Source organism: Pelecanus crispus, chromosome 8, assembly GCF_030463565.1.
Source record: "Pelecanus crispus isolate bPelCri1 chromosome 8, bPelCri1.pri, whole genome shotgun sequence".
NCBI lineage: Eukaryota > Metazoa > Chordata > Aves > Pelecaniformes > Pelecanidae > Pelecanus > Pelecanus crispus.
Window position 1 is genome coordinate 48,587,094 of NC_134650.1, and position 16,286 is coordinate 48,603,379.

The 16,286-nt window shown below is 48.7% G+C and overlaps 1 protein-coding gene across 1 annotated transcript in view; it reads left to right on the forward strand.

The window, feature by feature from the left end:
* The first annotated feature begins 652 nt into the window (after nt 1-652).
* ZFHX3 (zinc finger homeobox 3) overlaps nt 653-16,286 on the forward strand; it is a 113,088-nt gene continuing 97,454 nt past the window's right edge. The window contains exons 1-2 of the mRNA XM_075715384.1: nt 653-3,353; nt 6,949-7,445. Coding sequence (XP_075571499.1) covers nt 653-3,353; nt 6,949-7,445 — 3,198 coding nt within the window. The remainder of the gene's footprint in view (nt 3,354-6,948; nt 7,446-16,286) is intronic.

Sequence of the window (16,286 nt, forward strand, 5' to 3'; positions counted from 1 at the left end):
ATACCAAACACTGTTACTCCGAAATCTCTGTGAGTTGCTCTGGGTCTCGTGGTCTGCCACAGAGGTGCACATGTGGTAGCTCTGGTTCTGTGCTCCCTGAACTGCTAGCAGAAGGGAATCACCCGAAAATAACAGCCTCTGGCTTAGGGAGCCACGGAGTACAATTTTTACAAAGTTTTAAAGCACCAGCACTGTCCTGTTGTAGTGTCTTAACTCTGTTTCTGTCAAAAGCTTTTCTGTTACATTTTTGTTCGGGTTTTTTGCTTGTTTTCTGAAGATCTAAGGTTTTGGGGTGGCAGCGCAGGTCCTACAGTCTTCCTGCCCGCTTCAGGAAAGGTGCTGGGCGGAGGTTTTCACCACCTTCCAGTTCCCTTCGATTTGTCTCTTGCGTTCCTGCTTCCATCGTATTTCCATTGCTCGTTTCCAGCGGTGCGTTACCCAAGGCCAGGCCGCCCGTTCCCAGAGCCCATCTTGGGGCGCCAGCTCTCACAGCCTCCCGTTTGGTCCGGAAGAGCGGGATCGGCGGCCTTCGTGGTGGGGGGTCTTCACGGGAACTGCCTCTCCCCCCTGACTCACCTGCCTTTCTCCTTCTCTCCCCGCCTGCAGGTCCGAGCCGTACCGGGTGCAATGAGCGCTCCGTGCCGGCCCTGCCATGGAAGGCTGTGACTCGCCCGTCATCCCCGGGAAGGACAATGGGTGCGGCATCCCTCAGCACCAGCAATGGACTGATCTCAACAGCGCCCACCTCCCCGACACGGCCGGCAGCATGGAGCAGCCCGTGGCGGAGAGCCGCGGCCCCCTGGACAGCCTGAGGGTCCCTTTCCCCGAGCGCGTCCCCGAGAGCAGCGCCGCGGCCGGCCCCGGCGCCGAGCCCGCCGGCAAGGAGGTGAGCTGCGGCCAGTGCGCCGCCTCCTTCGCCGGCCTGCAGAGCTACATGGAGCACCGCTGCGCCGGCGCCCGCCCACCCCCGCCGCTGAGGGGGGAGAGCGGGAGCGAGAGCAGCGAGGACGGGGAGGAGGAGAGCGACGTGGAGAACCTGGCCGGCGAGATCGTCTACCAGCCAGACGGCTCGGCCTACATCGTGGAGAGCCTCAGCCAGCTGGTGCAGAGCGGGGGCACCTGCGGCAGCGGCAGCGGGGCTCTCCCCTCACTGCTCCCGAACTCTCTGCCCAAGCAGGGAGAGCCCTCCGCCGCCGCTCCCGTCTACCCACAGATCATCAACACCTTCCACATAGCCTCATCCTTCGGGAAGTGGTTTGAGGGCTCAGACCAGGCCTTCCCGAATACCTCAGCCCTGGCGGGCATCAGCCCCGTCCTGCACAGCTTCCGCGTCTTCGATGTGCGACACAAAAGCAACAAGGATTACCTGAACAGCGACGGTTCTGCCAAAAGCTCCTGCGTATCCAAAGATGTTCCCAACAATGTGGACCTGTCCAAATTCGATGGCTTTGTGCTCTATGGGAAGAGGAAGCCCATCCTGATGTGTTTCTTGTGCAAGCTCTCCTTTGGGTATGTCCGCTCGTTCGTGACCCACGCGGTGCACGACCACCGAATGACTCTGAGTGAGGAGGAGCGGAAAATTCTTAGCAATAAGAACATCTCCGCTATCATCCAAGGGATAGGCAAAGACAAGGAACCCCTTGTCAGCTTTCTGGAACCAAAAAACAAAACCTTTCAGCACCCTCTCGTTTCCGCAGCTAACCTCATAGGCCCTGGACACAGTTTTTATGGTAAATTCAGTGGCATTCGCATGGAGGGCGAGCAGGCCCTCCAGGCCGGGGCGGCCAGCGGAGCGGAGCCGCCACCGGCGGGCGTCCTGGCCCCCGGCGCGCTCCTCAACCTGGGCGGGCTGACCAGCTCGGCTCTGAAGACTCCCATTACCTCAGTCCCCCTGGGCCCGCTGGCTTCCAGTCCCACCAAATCCTCAGAGGGGAAGGACCCTGGGGTGGCAGAGGGGGAGAAGCAAGAGGGGGGCGACCAGGACAGCCTCTCGGAAAAGGCAGAGCCAGTCGAGGAGGTGGAGGAGGAGGAGGAGGAAGAGGAGGAAGAAGAGGAGGAGGAGGAGGAGGAGGAAGAGGAAGAAGACGAGGATGATGAGGGTTGCAAAGGACTGTTTCCGAGCGAGTTGGAGGACGAACTGGAGGACCGGCCCCAGGAGGATGCTGGGGCTGTGGCAGGCGGCGGCAGCAGCAAAAAGGACCTTGCTCTCTCAAACCAAAGCATTTCTAACTCTCCCTTAATGCCTAACGTGCTCCAGACGCTGTCGCGGGGCACACCTTCTACTAGTTCTAATTCTGCTTCTTCCTTTGTCTTTGATGGTGCAAACAGGAGGAATCACTTAAGCTTTAACAATGAGGGCGGCGGAGCCAGCGTGGCAGAGGGCGGCAGGAGGCTGGACTTTATCGATGAAAGTGCCAATAAAGACAATGCCACAGCACCAGAACCAAATGAGAGCGCGGAGGGCGAGGACGGGAGCTACATCTCCCATCACCAGCATGCTGGCCCCCTCTGTGAACTTGGGGGTGGGGAGTGCCCCTCGGGGAGCGGCGTGGAGTGCCCAAAGTGCGACACGGTCCTGGGCTCCTCGCGGTCGCTGGGTGGCCACATGACTATGATGCATTCTCGCAACTCATGTAAGACACTCAAGTGTCCCAAGTGCAATTGGCACTACAAGTACCAGCAGACGCTTGAGGCGCACATGAAGGAGAAACATCCCGAGCCGGGTGGCTCCTGCGTCTACTGCAAAAGTGGACAGCCACACCCGCGGCTGGCACGGGGTGAGAGCTACACCTGTGGTTACAAGCCCTTCCGCTGCGAGGTCTGTAACTACTCCACTACTACCAAAGGCAACCTCAGTATTCATATGCAGTCCGACAAGCATCTCAACAACATGCAAAACCTGCAGAACGGAGGGGGAGAGCAAGTCTTCAGCCACACTGCTGGGGCGGCGGCAGCGGCTGCGGCGGCCGCGGCGGCCGCAGCGGCCAACATTGGTAGCACCTGTGGGGCCCCCTCCCCCACCAAACCAAAAACCAAACCTACGTGGCGGTGCGAGGTGTGCGACTATGAGACCAACGTAGCTAGAAACCTCCGTATTCACATGACCAGTGAGAAGCACATGCACAACATGATGCTGCTTCAGCAAAACATGTCCCAAATCCAACACAACCGGCACCTGGGCCTCGGCAGCCTGCCGTCCCCCGCCGAGGCCGAGCTCTACCAGTACTACCTGGCGCAGAACATGAACCTTCCCAACTTGAAGATGGACAGCACTTCCTCAGATGCACAGTTCATGATGGGTGGATTCCAGCTCGATCCCACCAATCCCATGGCAACGATGGCTCCATCTCTAGGTGAGGCTGAAGGGTTTTCCACCGTGTCTGTGTGTAAGGGAGGGATGGTTTTTGAGTTACCGCAAAACCCTTGTGTGCGGACTGGGTGCTGCGTGCCAAATCCCTTCCTTCTGTCTCTGCGGCCCGCTGTGCAGTGCAGCTGCAGTGCAGTGAGTTGCCTTTTTGTGGTGGTTGAGGATGGAGACTACACAGTGGAGACTTCTCTTCTGCATTCCCCCAGACCAGTTTTTCTCATCCTGGGAGAATACATTACTTTTCTGGTACATTTTCAAAGAGTTTTAGTAGGGAGCTAATAAAACAGTAGATAGGGATTATTGCTGACAGGCATTAATTGTTCCTCCTCATTGTGGAAATCATCCTTACTACAGTGTTGCCTAATGATTTTTCCTTGGTTTGGTAAGGGGTGCGAGTAGTTTGGCAGGTGGCTTTGCGAGAGGGTCTGATGAGCTGCTGGCACTCTCAAAGGCAGGTGTTGAGTTGGTTTGTTATGTGCTGTGTTGCCCTGAGAAGAAAAGGTAGGCAAGTTTTGAGAGTTGTGATGAATTCAGTGGAAGGGGTGGTGTACCTCTGCTGAAGAAACTGAGCTGGAACCGTTCCTCTGATGCCAGTGTGAAATAGAAGATTTGAGGCTTGACCAGATGAGAATTATTAAACTGGAGGGGAATGGCTATAGAGAGAGAAGATTTTCTCTCATCAGATGGCAAAAACCACTTAAAAACCAACTACCAAATGCATTTTTCCTGACAACGAGCATTCATCGTGTTCGTGTTGGCACTGTGCTTGGCGCGGGGGGGCACACCCTATCCCCACACGGTTTAGTCCAAGAGTTAGACTTAGAGTGGGGATAGAGGGTCAGGTCCGGTTAGGTTCCTCCCCCGGGCTGCTTATGTCGCCCGGGGCCGGCAGCAGCCGCTGGCAGCGTGCATGTGCTTCCCGGTGTGTTTGGGGTTCGCAGCGCTGTAGGGTGAGAGCTGGCGCAGAACGGAGCCCCACACCATGCTTCAGGCATGGCAGATGCTGACGGAAATTACTGCTGTTACATTGTTTTGCTGCTGCTGAGAATTTTTCACAGTGCCTTGAGAAAGTACATGAAGAGCAATCTGCCACTTTACCTGCTTTCCTCTGGACTAATTTTTCCGTGCTGCACTCTGCCCTCCCTAACCTTGTCCATCCATCGATGCTGTTATTACTGATGCGCTCCATTACTGGTTCATTGGTCTCATGCATGTTCTCCGTTCCTTCAGCTATTCATAGTACAGTTTATTATTAGTCCAGAAGGACATGAAAGTCATATGAGAGAACAACAACATGAGATAATAAAAAAGAAAAAGAAAATGATGGAACTAAAGTGACTATAAATTAAAGTAATTATCTCCCCACCCCGGTGTTCCAGCTTGCATCGTTGGGAGGTCAAGGACACAGTCTTTTTTAGTGTATTTTCAATAGCTCCAAGTTGCCAACAGATGTAATTGACAGTCATTTGTAGTATAGCTTGTCGTGTATAAAGTTAGTGTTGTCTGTGGTGGGTTTCTTGGAAGGCACCCTTTTGGAGCTCATAGCCCCTCCTTACTGAAGCACAGGGCATCTGGCATGAGAGAAGTTGGGAGTATTTTAGCTGAAGCATCCTAAAGTGCATGACAAGGCCTTGAATGCATATGAGCTTGCCTGGAGAGTGATTTGTGAATTGTACACTTGATGGTTGCAAATCTCGAGATGAGGATTATGGAGGGAGGCCATTGCCATGTCAATAAGCACTTGACACGAGCTCAGCTCGTTAGACTCATATACACACGCTATGAACTTTGCTAGAAGTGAAGCAGATTTTTCCCATCTTTACACTTCAGTCCAAAACTGGATTTGAGTAGAATATTAATAATTCAGAAGAGTCTGCTTTTGGGTTTTTACTGCATGATGTGTTCAGGAGAGACTGATTTAAAGTGAGGATTTCAGGATATATCCTGAAAGGGATGCTTAGAAAAATCACTACGATTAGGAGATACGGACCATAGAAGGCAAGTGGTGGGTTCGCTGCTTTTCAGATAGTTAGTGAGCAGGTATGCAGGGGTAGCTGTACAGAGTATAATTCTGCCGTGGCAGGGAGGGATAGAGTGGATCAAGAAAAGAGATTGTTGATTGCTTTGATGGAAAGACAGGTTCCTGGCAGCGCATGCGGATGGGACTTCCCCTCTCCAACCAGTTCTTTTCTGCATGAGCACGAGATATGCTTGATGAAAATGAGGTGCTGTTCCTCTGACAAGCTCAGCATTCAGGTTGTCTTGTAAGCTGTAGTTCATCCTGCGTAGGACTGTAATGAACATTTTGGTATTGCATTTCTGCAGGGAAGATAATAACACATGCATTGCCCAAAGCTGTGGTCTGCACCAACTGTGGTTATATGCTTCCAGGAAGGTTAGTACGGTTCTGCCTGAACTTTGAGTGTCTTCCCAGTGTTGGCTATTTCTCAGCAAACAGGTTGAAACCTAGGAAACTAGAAGTTGAGGAAATAAAATCTCTCTTTTTGATTGACTGAGTAACTGTTGACCTGAAGGTTCCTTTAATAAGATTGTTAAGCTGAGCTATGACGTAAGATCAAGGTAAAATACCAAAAAGCTGCAGGAGGAGCATAGATGTCTTAAAAATGGAAAAGGAGAGCAAGGTGGAGCAAAGGTCCTAAGAAGAGGCTGGCGGTTGGTCTCTGTGCTTTGGCATAAAAAGTTAACGTTAGAAAAAGAAAGCCTCTCTGTCCGTATCTTCAAAGTGCTCTGATGTAAATAAGAGCTTGCTGCATTCATTTACTGTAAGTGAATAGAGTTCAGCTCTTGGTTTGAAGGGTAGATGTGACACAAAGACAGTAAGCGTCCTGCTGGCTTTCCTTGACATGCTCTTGCACTCTTGTTATTAATAGTGGTTGTATTTCCCTTGGGCATACAAAGCGTCTGTCAACACTGGTTTTAGAAGACTGTCCACCATTTTGAACTCTTGGACAAGACATGAGATCTGATAGTGCAGGAGCAGCACTTTTCAGATTGTTTTTGTACTTGCCCCATTCTGCACCATCGCCCACTTCTGACAGCAGTGCGGTGACCTAACTGTAATGCTCCCATCACTTGGACTTGTGACTGTTGACCTTTTTTCATTTGGCAGGGACTGTGCTCAGGTACTGCACAAGGTAACATTTCTTGCTTCTTCAGGTAGGCAAGAAAAAACAGGATAAAGTGTTACGCTGTTCTTGAAATGGCCATGGAGACTTTCGGTGCAGTACTAAGGAATTCTTCGTCCTCTGAAACTTTGTAGGGTTTTTCTTGCCACCTTTCATGGGCAGAGGGCAGGTACTTCTCTTTCAGAGGGTGGGTAGCAGGGGCCATTGCGGTCCTTTCCCAGCCATACACGCCGACTGCAGTTGCTTTTTTCTTTAGATATGGTACTCAGCAGCAGCACAGAGGAGTAAGCGAAGGAACAGCTGTGCCTAGCTTTTGCTGTGCATTTGGTGGGTGCAAGAGTTGCACTGAGAGCAGCGTATTTTCTGCTCTGTTTCTCTTGGCAAGTAAAGAATTCAGCTTTTCTGACCTCTTTTTCCCCTTTTTCCTTCGTGCAGTGGGTGGAGAGATCCCCCTGGACATGCGGTTAGGTGGTGGACAGCTGGTGTCTGAGGAGCTAATGAACTTGGGTGAGAGTTTCACGCAAACAAATGACCCATCGCTGAAGCTCTTCCAGTGTGCTGTGTGCAACAAGTTCACTACAGATAATTTGGACATGCTGGGCCTCCACATGAATGTGGAGCGTAGCCTCCCTGAAGATGAGTGGAAGGCAGTGATGGGGGACTCGTACCAGTGCAAGTTGTGCCGCTACAACACGCAGCTCAAGGCAAACTTCCAACTCCACTGTAAGACGGACAAGCATGTGCAAAAATACCAGCTGGTAGCACATATCAAGGAGGGTGGCAAGGCCAATGAGTGGAGGCTGAAGTGTGTGGCCATTGGGAATCCGGTACATCTGAAATGCAATGCTTGTGACTACTACACCAACAGTCTAGAGAAGCTGCGTCTTCACACGGTGAACTCGAGGCATGAGGCCAGCCTGAAGCTCTATAAGGTAAGGGTTGGCTTTGCTTCATCTTCCTTCATTGCCCAAGTGCTGCAACAAAGGAAAATCTATTTTGAACCGCAGTGGATTGTGATCCTTTGGAGATGAGCCGCTCGGATCTCTCCAGCGGGACCCAGTCTCACTTGCGTAGTACAGCTCTTCAGCCTGCGTTCTGACAGCAGCTGTGGTTGTTAAAGCCTTAGGCCAGTGGGTGTTCGGGTCAAGATGCTTTAATGGAGGCTTGCATGTCTTAGAGCACTGCATATGTGTTAAATGATACTGTTGCACAAAAATTCCAGGCGCTGTTGAAAACGCTGTGCGAGATGGTATTTGCCACACTTCTGTTGGCTCTTTTCCATAAGGCAGTTTGTTAACCCATACGAGATGCTTCATGAGCACTTGAAGGCTTTCGCTGTTGTCAGAGGTGTGTGTTCATCCTGGCATTGAGAAGGCTGGGTGGCTGGAGTGGGGAGGGATGGAGGAAGAGGGCCGCTGTCTCTGTGCTTTTATCTTCTGTGTACGTTAATGCTGGGATCTGTATGCGAAGTGTTGCCTGAGGCTGGAAAAGGGAGGCCGAAGGAGAAGCCTGTATATGCGTGCATGTGCTTGACCGTGCGTATGGACAGGCTGTATTTGGAGACACTGCAGGTTTTCATCTACGGCAGTATTTAGCCTATGACTGCCATCTTGTTTTCTTTACTCTTCCCCCTCCCATTTTGTGTCTTCTTTATAACCATCTTCTCTTTCCTGACTTATTTCTCTCATTCACAACCCCCTCCCCTCGCTGGCCTGAACCCTGTGGGCTGTAACCCAAGAGGAGCTCCGGATACAGTAAATAGTCCTTTCACTCATGCAGCAGAATTGCTCCAGACGTTTCTATTGATTTTCACTGGACTTAAAGCTTCACCTTTTTCTCTAATCATCCCATAATGGCTTTAGTATGAACAATCAGGTACGAATTGCCATAAATCTAAGCAGCCGCATACCTTCCATTCACACATGCTATCCCACTCATTGTCTTCTCATTTCTCTCAGGTTTTTTTTATATTCTTTCTGTCCTCATCCTTTTCTTCCTGCTTTCTCCCAAATGTGGTGAGATTTTTTGTTTTCAATATATAAGTATATATACACACAGACTGTATTTTGTGCTGCTTAATTATTTCTTTGAATATTTTTCTTTATGTAATGGGAATGTAAAACTTGACATTGAACTGTACGGTAGCCCACGCATGTCATGGTGCAGACACATCAGATTTCAAACCTCCTGGATTTTCCCTGGGAATGAGCAGTTCCAGCAAATTCAGAGAAGAAAGAGACAACCAGGAGCACTATAGGTTTGCCTTGAACTATGGTTGTTGGACCTGCCTGGAGTTGGTGTGGAACTCCTCTGAGGAGGAACACATTTCTGCTGAGCTCACTGTTGAGGCCAGGACTGCTGTGATGATTGCTGTTACCAGCATCAGCTGGGATCCAGCGTAACACAGCAGAGTCTGGCTCTAAAAATGGTCAGATCTACACATATGCCTCTGCTCTTAGATGCACAAGAGACCTGAGAGGGTAAAATCAGCTTGGAAACTGGGGGCAGGAGAGTCCCAGCGAGACTTTAAAAAGTCGACCAAGGAATTGAATCTCCTCTGTCTGTGGAATTCAATTTGGAGTACAAAAGAGTTGTTTGAAAGCTCTAGCATGAGTTTTAACACATAATATTGTTGTCTTAAATATACATTGCAAAAGTTTAAAAGTTCTTTTTCTAGACCCTTGATCTACAGTGGTTTCTACTAGGGAAGAAGCAATTGGGGTACTAGAAATCTCTCACTTGGGGTGGTGGTGGGGGTGAAACCGCCAAAGTCAGGCTGGGGGACAGCCATAGATGCTTGTAATAAAGATTCCTGAAATGCTTTCCTCAGACAGGCGAAGAGGAATTGTCAGTTTTCAGGTTCGTAAGAGGCCTGGGCAGTTCTCAGAGCTGTTACAGCCCTGCGTCACTTCTGATGTGCAAGCAGTGAAACACCAGACAGAGAATAACACGATTCAGAGTAATGACGTCTGTTGTACGGTCCATATATTAGCTTTCTAGTATGCCTATATAGAGCCTGTAGCAGGGGACACCGGATGGCTGGATTCACAGCGTCTTGCTCCAGCGTAGCTGGAGTCGGTGTTTGACTTCATGGAAAAACCTGTCTATGGATCAAGCAAGCTTCAGTGCAATTCTTCCAGTCTTCAGAGTGGTTGTAATGCCATGTCTCTTTTGATAGCTGAAAAGATGCAGCGGGAGTGGGGGTAGTTCACAGAATGGTTTCTCTTAGGCCTTGGTGTGGTCTGCAGTAAATTGAGATTGATTGGATGTTATTTTTCCTCTTGCTAATGTAATCCATTAGCCTGGCACATGCATAATCAGTTTAGAGCACAGTTAACTGGATGTAATCGAGTTCTTCCCTGCCTGCTGGAGAAAATCCTCTCCAGATGCTGCTGGGTGAGAGCGCATACTAGGCTTATCACACACAATCCTCCTTATTCTGCTTTTTTGCCATTTTTCTCTTAAATCACATGTTATTGGCCACTTGCGTTGCCCAAGAGCCACTTCTGTTAGTGCTCCTTGCTGCCAAAAAATGTGATCTGGAGACACTGTTAGCCTGTAGTCTGGTGAACCTTTTAGTCTTCTCCTGCAATGCTTCCAGTGCCGGAGGAGAAGGTCTGGTCTTCTGCTGCCATCTTCGTCCTGCACATTGCAATAGCTTGCATCAGACCTCTTCCATGTCAGTGATGAGGGGGCAGGGATGCCGCAGTGGGGTCCTTGTGTACAAGAAGAAACTGGAAGGGTCTGGTAATCTTTCCTTTATTCTTATCTTCTCCCGGAATTCCTGCTGTCCCCCTAAAATCCTGCGACTGAATCCTGTCATTTATCTTGCACTTGCTGGGGGAACGTGGTACTTGTGCCTCTCACCGTGACTACTGATCTCCTTGGTGCAGCTGGTGGTTTTTACATGCCGAGAAACTACCTGGAAAGCATGAGTACCATTGGAAATGTGTGTGCTTAAATTTTTGAGGTGGATCTGGTGGTTTGAGGTAGATGCCAGCTTTGAAGACCCTTCATCTCATAGCTAGGACAGCCTGATGAATATAGTGAGACTGAGGTTGAGTTACACTGGTGGTTGTAAGCCGAGGCAGAGACTGTGCAAGCCCTTGACAAGTGCAGGCTTACTGTAACAGAAGCTAAGTCTCGTCTCCTCATGACCGCAGAGGACTAGACCAGACTTGAAGCAGAGCAGCGTTCCCCGCATCTGGAAGAGGTCGGGCACGAGTTCCCGGCATCTATTGCACAGGTGGAATTTCCAGAAGGAATTAATCTGCTCAAGTAAGAGCCAAGTTTGGACGTTTCCTACAACTTCCTGAAAATCTCTAGTTCAAAACCTGCAACTCAGAAGAAGTTTAAACAAAGAACTACTGAAGAAACACACTGCTGGCCAGACTGCCAAATGAGTGCTTTCAATGAGTTCATTCAGTGTCTTCCTTTTCAGTCTTTCCAAGTGCTGAGTTAACTTTTTTAGGGAATAGGGAGTCTGAAGGAGAGGGTTGGGGTTACATGATGCCTTGTATAGAGGTTCTTTGTTAACTAGGAGAAGCAGAGTGTGCAGGAAAACGACCCCTTAGTATCAGTACTCAAGATACTAGTGGTGATGAAACTGTGGATCTGTGCTGACTTGAAACGAAGATGACCTGTGAGAAGGCAAAGAGGAGGTGCAGCTACGAACCCAGCAGAAGGTGGTGGGAGCTGCCAGTTCCACTGCGGAGCAGTGTGTGTCTCGTCCCACCTCTCCCAGAGGCATGGCAGGGGTGTGTGCATCTCCCTTGAGAGCAGAGAGCCTGAGCTGGAGGAACTGCAGCAAGGTGCTGAGCTGTGCTGGGGTTTGGGAGCCAAGCCTTACAGTTCCAGTTAAGTACAATACATGAGACAGACAGAAACCAAAAGCATAGGTTCTATGCAGTGTTAATCAAAGAGCTATGCTGGGGCCGTTTGTCCAAAACGGACAAAAAAGACACTGGTCAAATAGGCAATTGAGAAAGCTGGTGGAAAAGAAGATAACCCCAAGGACACTGCAGAGTGAGAGTGTAGAACATGTAGGAGTGACAGAAGAGTTGGGGTGCAGTGTGCATTAACTTACTTGACTCCAGTAAAATACTATAGAATCCCCAGCAGTGATTTACATCACCTAATTAAGGAGACTGTACAAGGCTGTCACCAGCTACCAGACCAGGATGGTGGCTGTGATGTGCGAGGGGAAATTTGACAGCCTGCAATGTAGAAAGTGCAATAGGAGACGCTTTTTTTAGCTAGCACTCTGCAAATGCGGTAAAGCGTCATGGCAGCATGTGATGCAGTGACTAAACTTCTAGAGCCTCTAAGTGTCAACTTGAAGAAACTTGTTGGAAAATCCCAAAAAAGGTTTTAATCCCAGATGATGCATGGAATATTGTATGAGATGTAGTTACTGAATGATAATGGTAATGCATTCAAATTCAATATCCTTCCATAATAGAAACAGACAAAAAGAGCATTTACCATAATAGTATCTAGCTTTGAAGTTAAAACTACATGCAAATGGCTGAGCTACCGTTAGAGAAATTAAAAGGGTGTGATGTGTGCAGGTCACAGAGGATTTACTTAAAACCACATTAGGTGCTCGTATTAAATGTATAGTACCCATGAGAAAAAGTTGAAAACGGAGTGGGGGGGGGAGCCCTGCCAAAGTCCACAGAAAGTCCAACATGATTAAATAGGAAAGTATTTCAAGGGGAGGTAGAAAAAGGGAAAGGGAAGAAGGACCACAGGATGGGGAGGGGAAGGAGGAGTGAATTCTTGCCTGTGTTTCAGAGAACTGAAGGATGCCTCTTTACATAGATCAATCCAAGAGGTGGTCTCAGACAGAGGTACCGGTGAAGGACGAAGTCACTGGGGTTACCAGGACTAAAGAGTTCTGCAGGAACCTGCACGTGAAATGGCAGACTCCTGGCAGCAATGTATGCCAGAAACGACACAGCATTAAGTCAGCAAATTGATAGAAACTCTAATAAAGAGTCTTAGTAGGCATATGGATTAGAAAGGGGGAAAAAACAGACTTTCGGAAGAGAAGGTTCTCCCAGCGCTGCTGGCTCTGGAAGGAGTGGGCCAGCCTACAGGCAGGGCTGGGCTGGTTCATGCGGGCGGTGGGTTTCCCTGAGTCTTTGCCCAGATTCTTCATGAACAGCTCTTAAGCAAAGGTGTGGTTATTGACGCTGGGGGAAGAGGTCTGTGAACTGATAGCAAGGTGAAGGATGAGAAATAAAAAGGAAAATAAAAACTAGCTTTCCACAATGGAGAGAAAAGATTAGAAAGATAACACGGGGTTTTTCTGTGTCTGTAAATGATGCAAAAATGGAGTAAAAAGCAAGCTTAAAAATATGTAGACCGCTTAGATGTGAAGCTGGATGACAGTTGCAGAAGAACTTTACAACACTAAGTGCTTTCACAGGAAATGATAGATGAAATTTGGTGTCACAGAGTGTTAGAGGAATGGAGGGCAGACAGCCCTAACAGGGATGTCTGGGCTTCTCACCCTGTTCCGCCCATCATGCAAAAACAAAAAAGGAAGAAGAAGAAAAAAAGAGCAATAGAGGGTTAAAATTGTTCTTCCTGCAAGCAACATGTGGAATGATTCCCAATCTTTTTGAAAACATTAATTCAATGATCAGTGGCAAGCAGAAAGACAAGGGTGAAACAGGGAACTGTGCAAATCCTTGATTTGCCTGATCATTGAATATTGTGTTCAGTTTAGCTCATTTTAGGAAGGACTTAAAACTAGAAGCCCAGAGAAAGTGGCAGGGATGGTAGCTGGCTGGAATGACTTGTGTGAAGACAGTAAATAGACTTTGGAGTTAGCTTGGCAGACAAATCCAGAATGGAGCAGAGGAGGTGAATAGGCAGCAGTTGCTCTCCTCTTCCTCCTAGCGCAAAAAGTAAGGAGCAGCTGGTACAGTTAGCAACAGGTTTAAAATGGAAAAAAACTACTTTTTTTTGTACAGCATGTCATTTACCTGTGAATCTTATTGCCGTGGGATGTTGTAGAGAGCAGACACGCAGATAGACTGAGAAGGGAGCAGGACAGATAGGTGAGGAGCTGGCACGCCGGTGCTCTTCAGATGGTCATTGAGACATGATGTAAATCGTGACAACTCAGTGAAGTCTCAAATAGCTGGTAGCCTCGATTATGTACTGGGATTGTTTTAGATCTTCCCTGTTTCTTTTCACAAATTTCACTGCTAGTGGAAATTGTTGGTTTATTAAAATCTGGTTACTGTTCCTGTTTGGCTTAGTGTGAGTTAAGCATGCCGTAATTCTGCAGTAAGGTAGAGCTGAGTCTCACCTCATCCCACCATTTGGCCGACAGTAGATGCTTCCTGTAGGACTTCAGTGTAGGAAAGCTCTATGTTTTGTTGGGTAAAGAGTTTTAAAGAAGTATCTTGGGGTTTCAAGCTTTAAAAAGAAAAAAAAAAAAATCAGAAAATTAATGGCATCAGTGAGAAGCAAATAAAAGGAGTTCTTGGCTTTTGGCTCCAAGATACAAGAGACTAAAGTGGAAAGTTTTTTGCGTTTCTCTCCTCGATGCATTTTAATCGGCCCACCACAAGTTTGGAAAACACTCTGCGTAGTCCATCCTCCTGCAGCTGCTGTAGAGGTCTGTCTTCTGTCAGCCCGAGGATGGCAGAGAGCTCTGCCCCGGCCAGTGCCAGCGGCTCTGCCGTCAGCCCCTGGAGCCAGCCCAGCTGCAGCCTCCCCTCGGACCCCGCAGGGGTGCGCGAGAGCTCGGCTCGGCGTTCCGGAGCTGCGAGTAGCTGCTGTGATTCAGCTTTGAAATACCCAAATGATTTAACGTAGGCATAAGGAAACATGTTTGGGGTTTGATTTTTATCAAAAACTTCCTTCGATCTCTGCCTTTTAAGGTTCTTTGGGTGAAGTTGCCCACAAAGAGTCTGTCGTGCTCGTTACAGAGGATTTAGAGCTGTATTAACCTTTGATTTACTCACTGTCTGCCTTCTGTGTGTTTTGGGTTTATTTTTTGCAAGTTTATCTTTTGAACTACAGATGCAGCATCAGAGCTCTGAATTACACTCGTGAGTAGCACGAGTTGTGCCAGAAGCCTGTTTAAATTATAGAGCATAAGGGACTTTCAGCTGATTTCCTACAAGGTCTTAAGTTAAAATTCCAACGGCAGCTTCACAAGTGAATACCCATTTAAGTCTCCCCACAAAGTTGTTTTTAAAGCCAGTCTCCGAAACCTTTAATTCAAATCTGCCGTCCTCTAGTCTTGGATAAACTCATAATGAAAGATAAGCTTATGAACTGAAGCGCTTCTGAGGACTAGCACGTGCTTAAATCTGGAATGAACTTTGAGCCCTGCTGAACTCATAGCTGGACAAACTTTGTGAGCTACACCCCGGTCTGCACACATCGTGCATCCGAGCCGAGAGGGCTTTCGGAGCTGGACCGCGTGCCTGGCGGGCTGGGCTCCTGGCTCGGCTCCCGGGCGGGGGATCCGTCGCCCCAGCCCCAGCAGCACCTCTCGGCAAGCTCCCTGCGCCCTGCCGCCTTCCAGGCTTAAAGAAACTCAGTCAGCGCTTTGCTCCTACACAAAACTGGTTTTCACAGTACAGCCAGTTACAGGAGGAGTGAACCCCTAGATCTGGTTCTACTTTCGCGTCCTGTTGGGATTTCCAAGTATTTTAATACAAAAACCGCTTGCTATCCATTTAACCCTTTCAGAAACCTCCCTCTTGGGACTGCACGTTTCTGAGTGACAGATTGCTCCATCGCATCGCCCTGGCATTAAAGTAGGTTTTTACCTTCCTTTAGGTATTTAATAATAAAGTACGTTAGTATAGGATCACAGACTTTACGCTTTCTCTGTACTGCTTTTTGAAAGGGTTGAAATCAAAACTATTGAGAATACACAGCACTGCTTGCTGTATGTTTTATTTATGGACTTCAGTCACTTAGATTTTTCTTTCAACAGTTTTCCAGTAAGTACTGAGCCATGTGCAACCAGCAGCTTAGTGAAGAAACCACCCTGTAAAAGCAAGTTGAATAACAAATGAGGGAGACTGCAACTGGAACAGGAGCAGTGATCAGCACAGCAGGAGCTAGGAGTTAGCCAGAACACAGAGCTAAAAGCTCTCTGTCAAACAGGATTTAGAATCCAAAATATTTGTGAGAATGGGTTAAAACAAACAAACAAAAGCCAAGAAAAGAACCCAAACGACTGACAAACACCTTGACAGGCTTTTATCCTAATCTGCAGAAACTGTCAGGTTTTCAGAGCGGCAGCAATCGCTGTGAGCAGCGGCCGTAGCTGCTGGGCTTGGCTTCTCCTGGTTCACCCTGGTGGGTGGGCTGGCGGGGAGGGGCTGGGCGCTGGGGACTAGGAGGCTCTTGCAGAGCTGTCCTGGACCTCAGCTCTTCTCTCACAAGATGTCATCATTTTGATGAGGCATCAGTGTGAATCTTGTACGACCTTTCCCCGTGCGTGATGCCAGTTTTGTCTGTGTTTGTGGTTCATTTTTTTCATCCCAGTAATTGTGAAACACATGGATGAATATTAATTTCAAAGCAGGTATTTTTCCAGTTTCGCATGATGCTTGTCGTGCCAGCTTTCAGGGCGAGGGCAGGGTGGTCACGGTCATTGCTCTGATGCAGGGCTGCTGACAGAAGCTCTAGCAGACCTTGCTGTGGCGGTGTAAGTTGTTGGGGCGCTGCCGTCCCTCCTGTGCTGATGTGGGAGGTTGCCACTGCAGAGGAGAGCGTGGAGGGTGAACGTG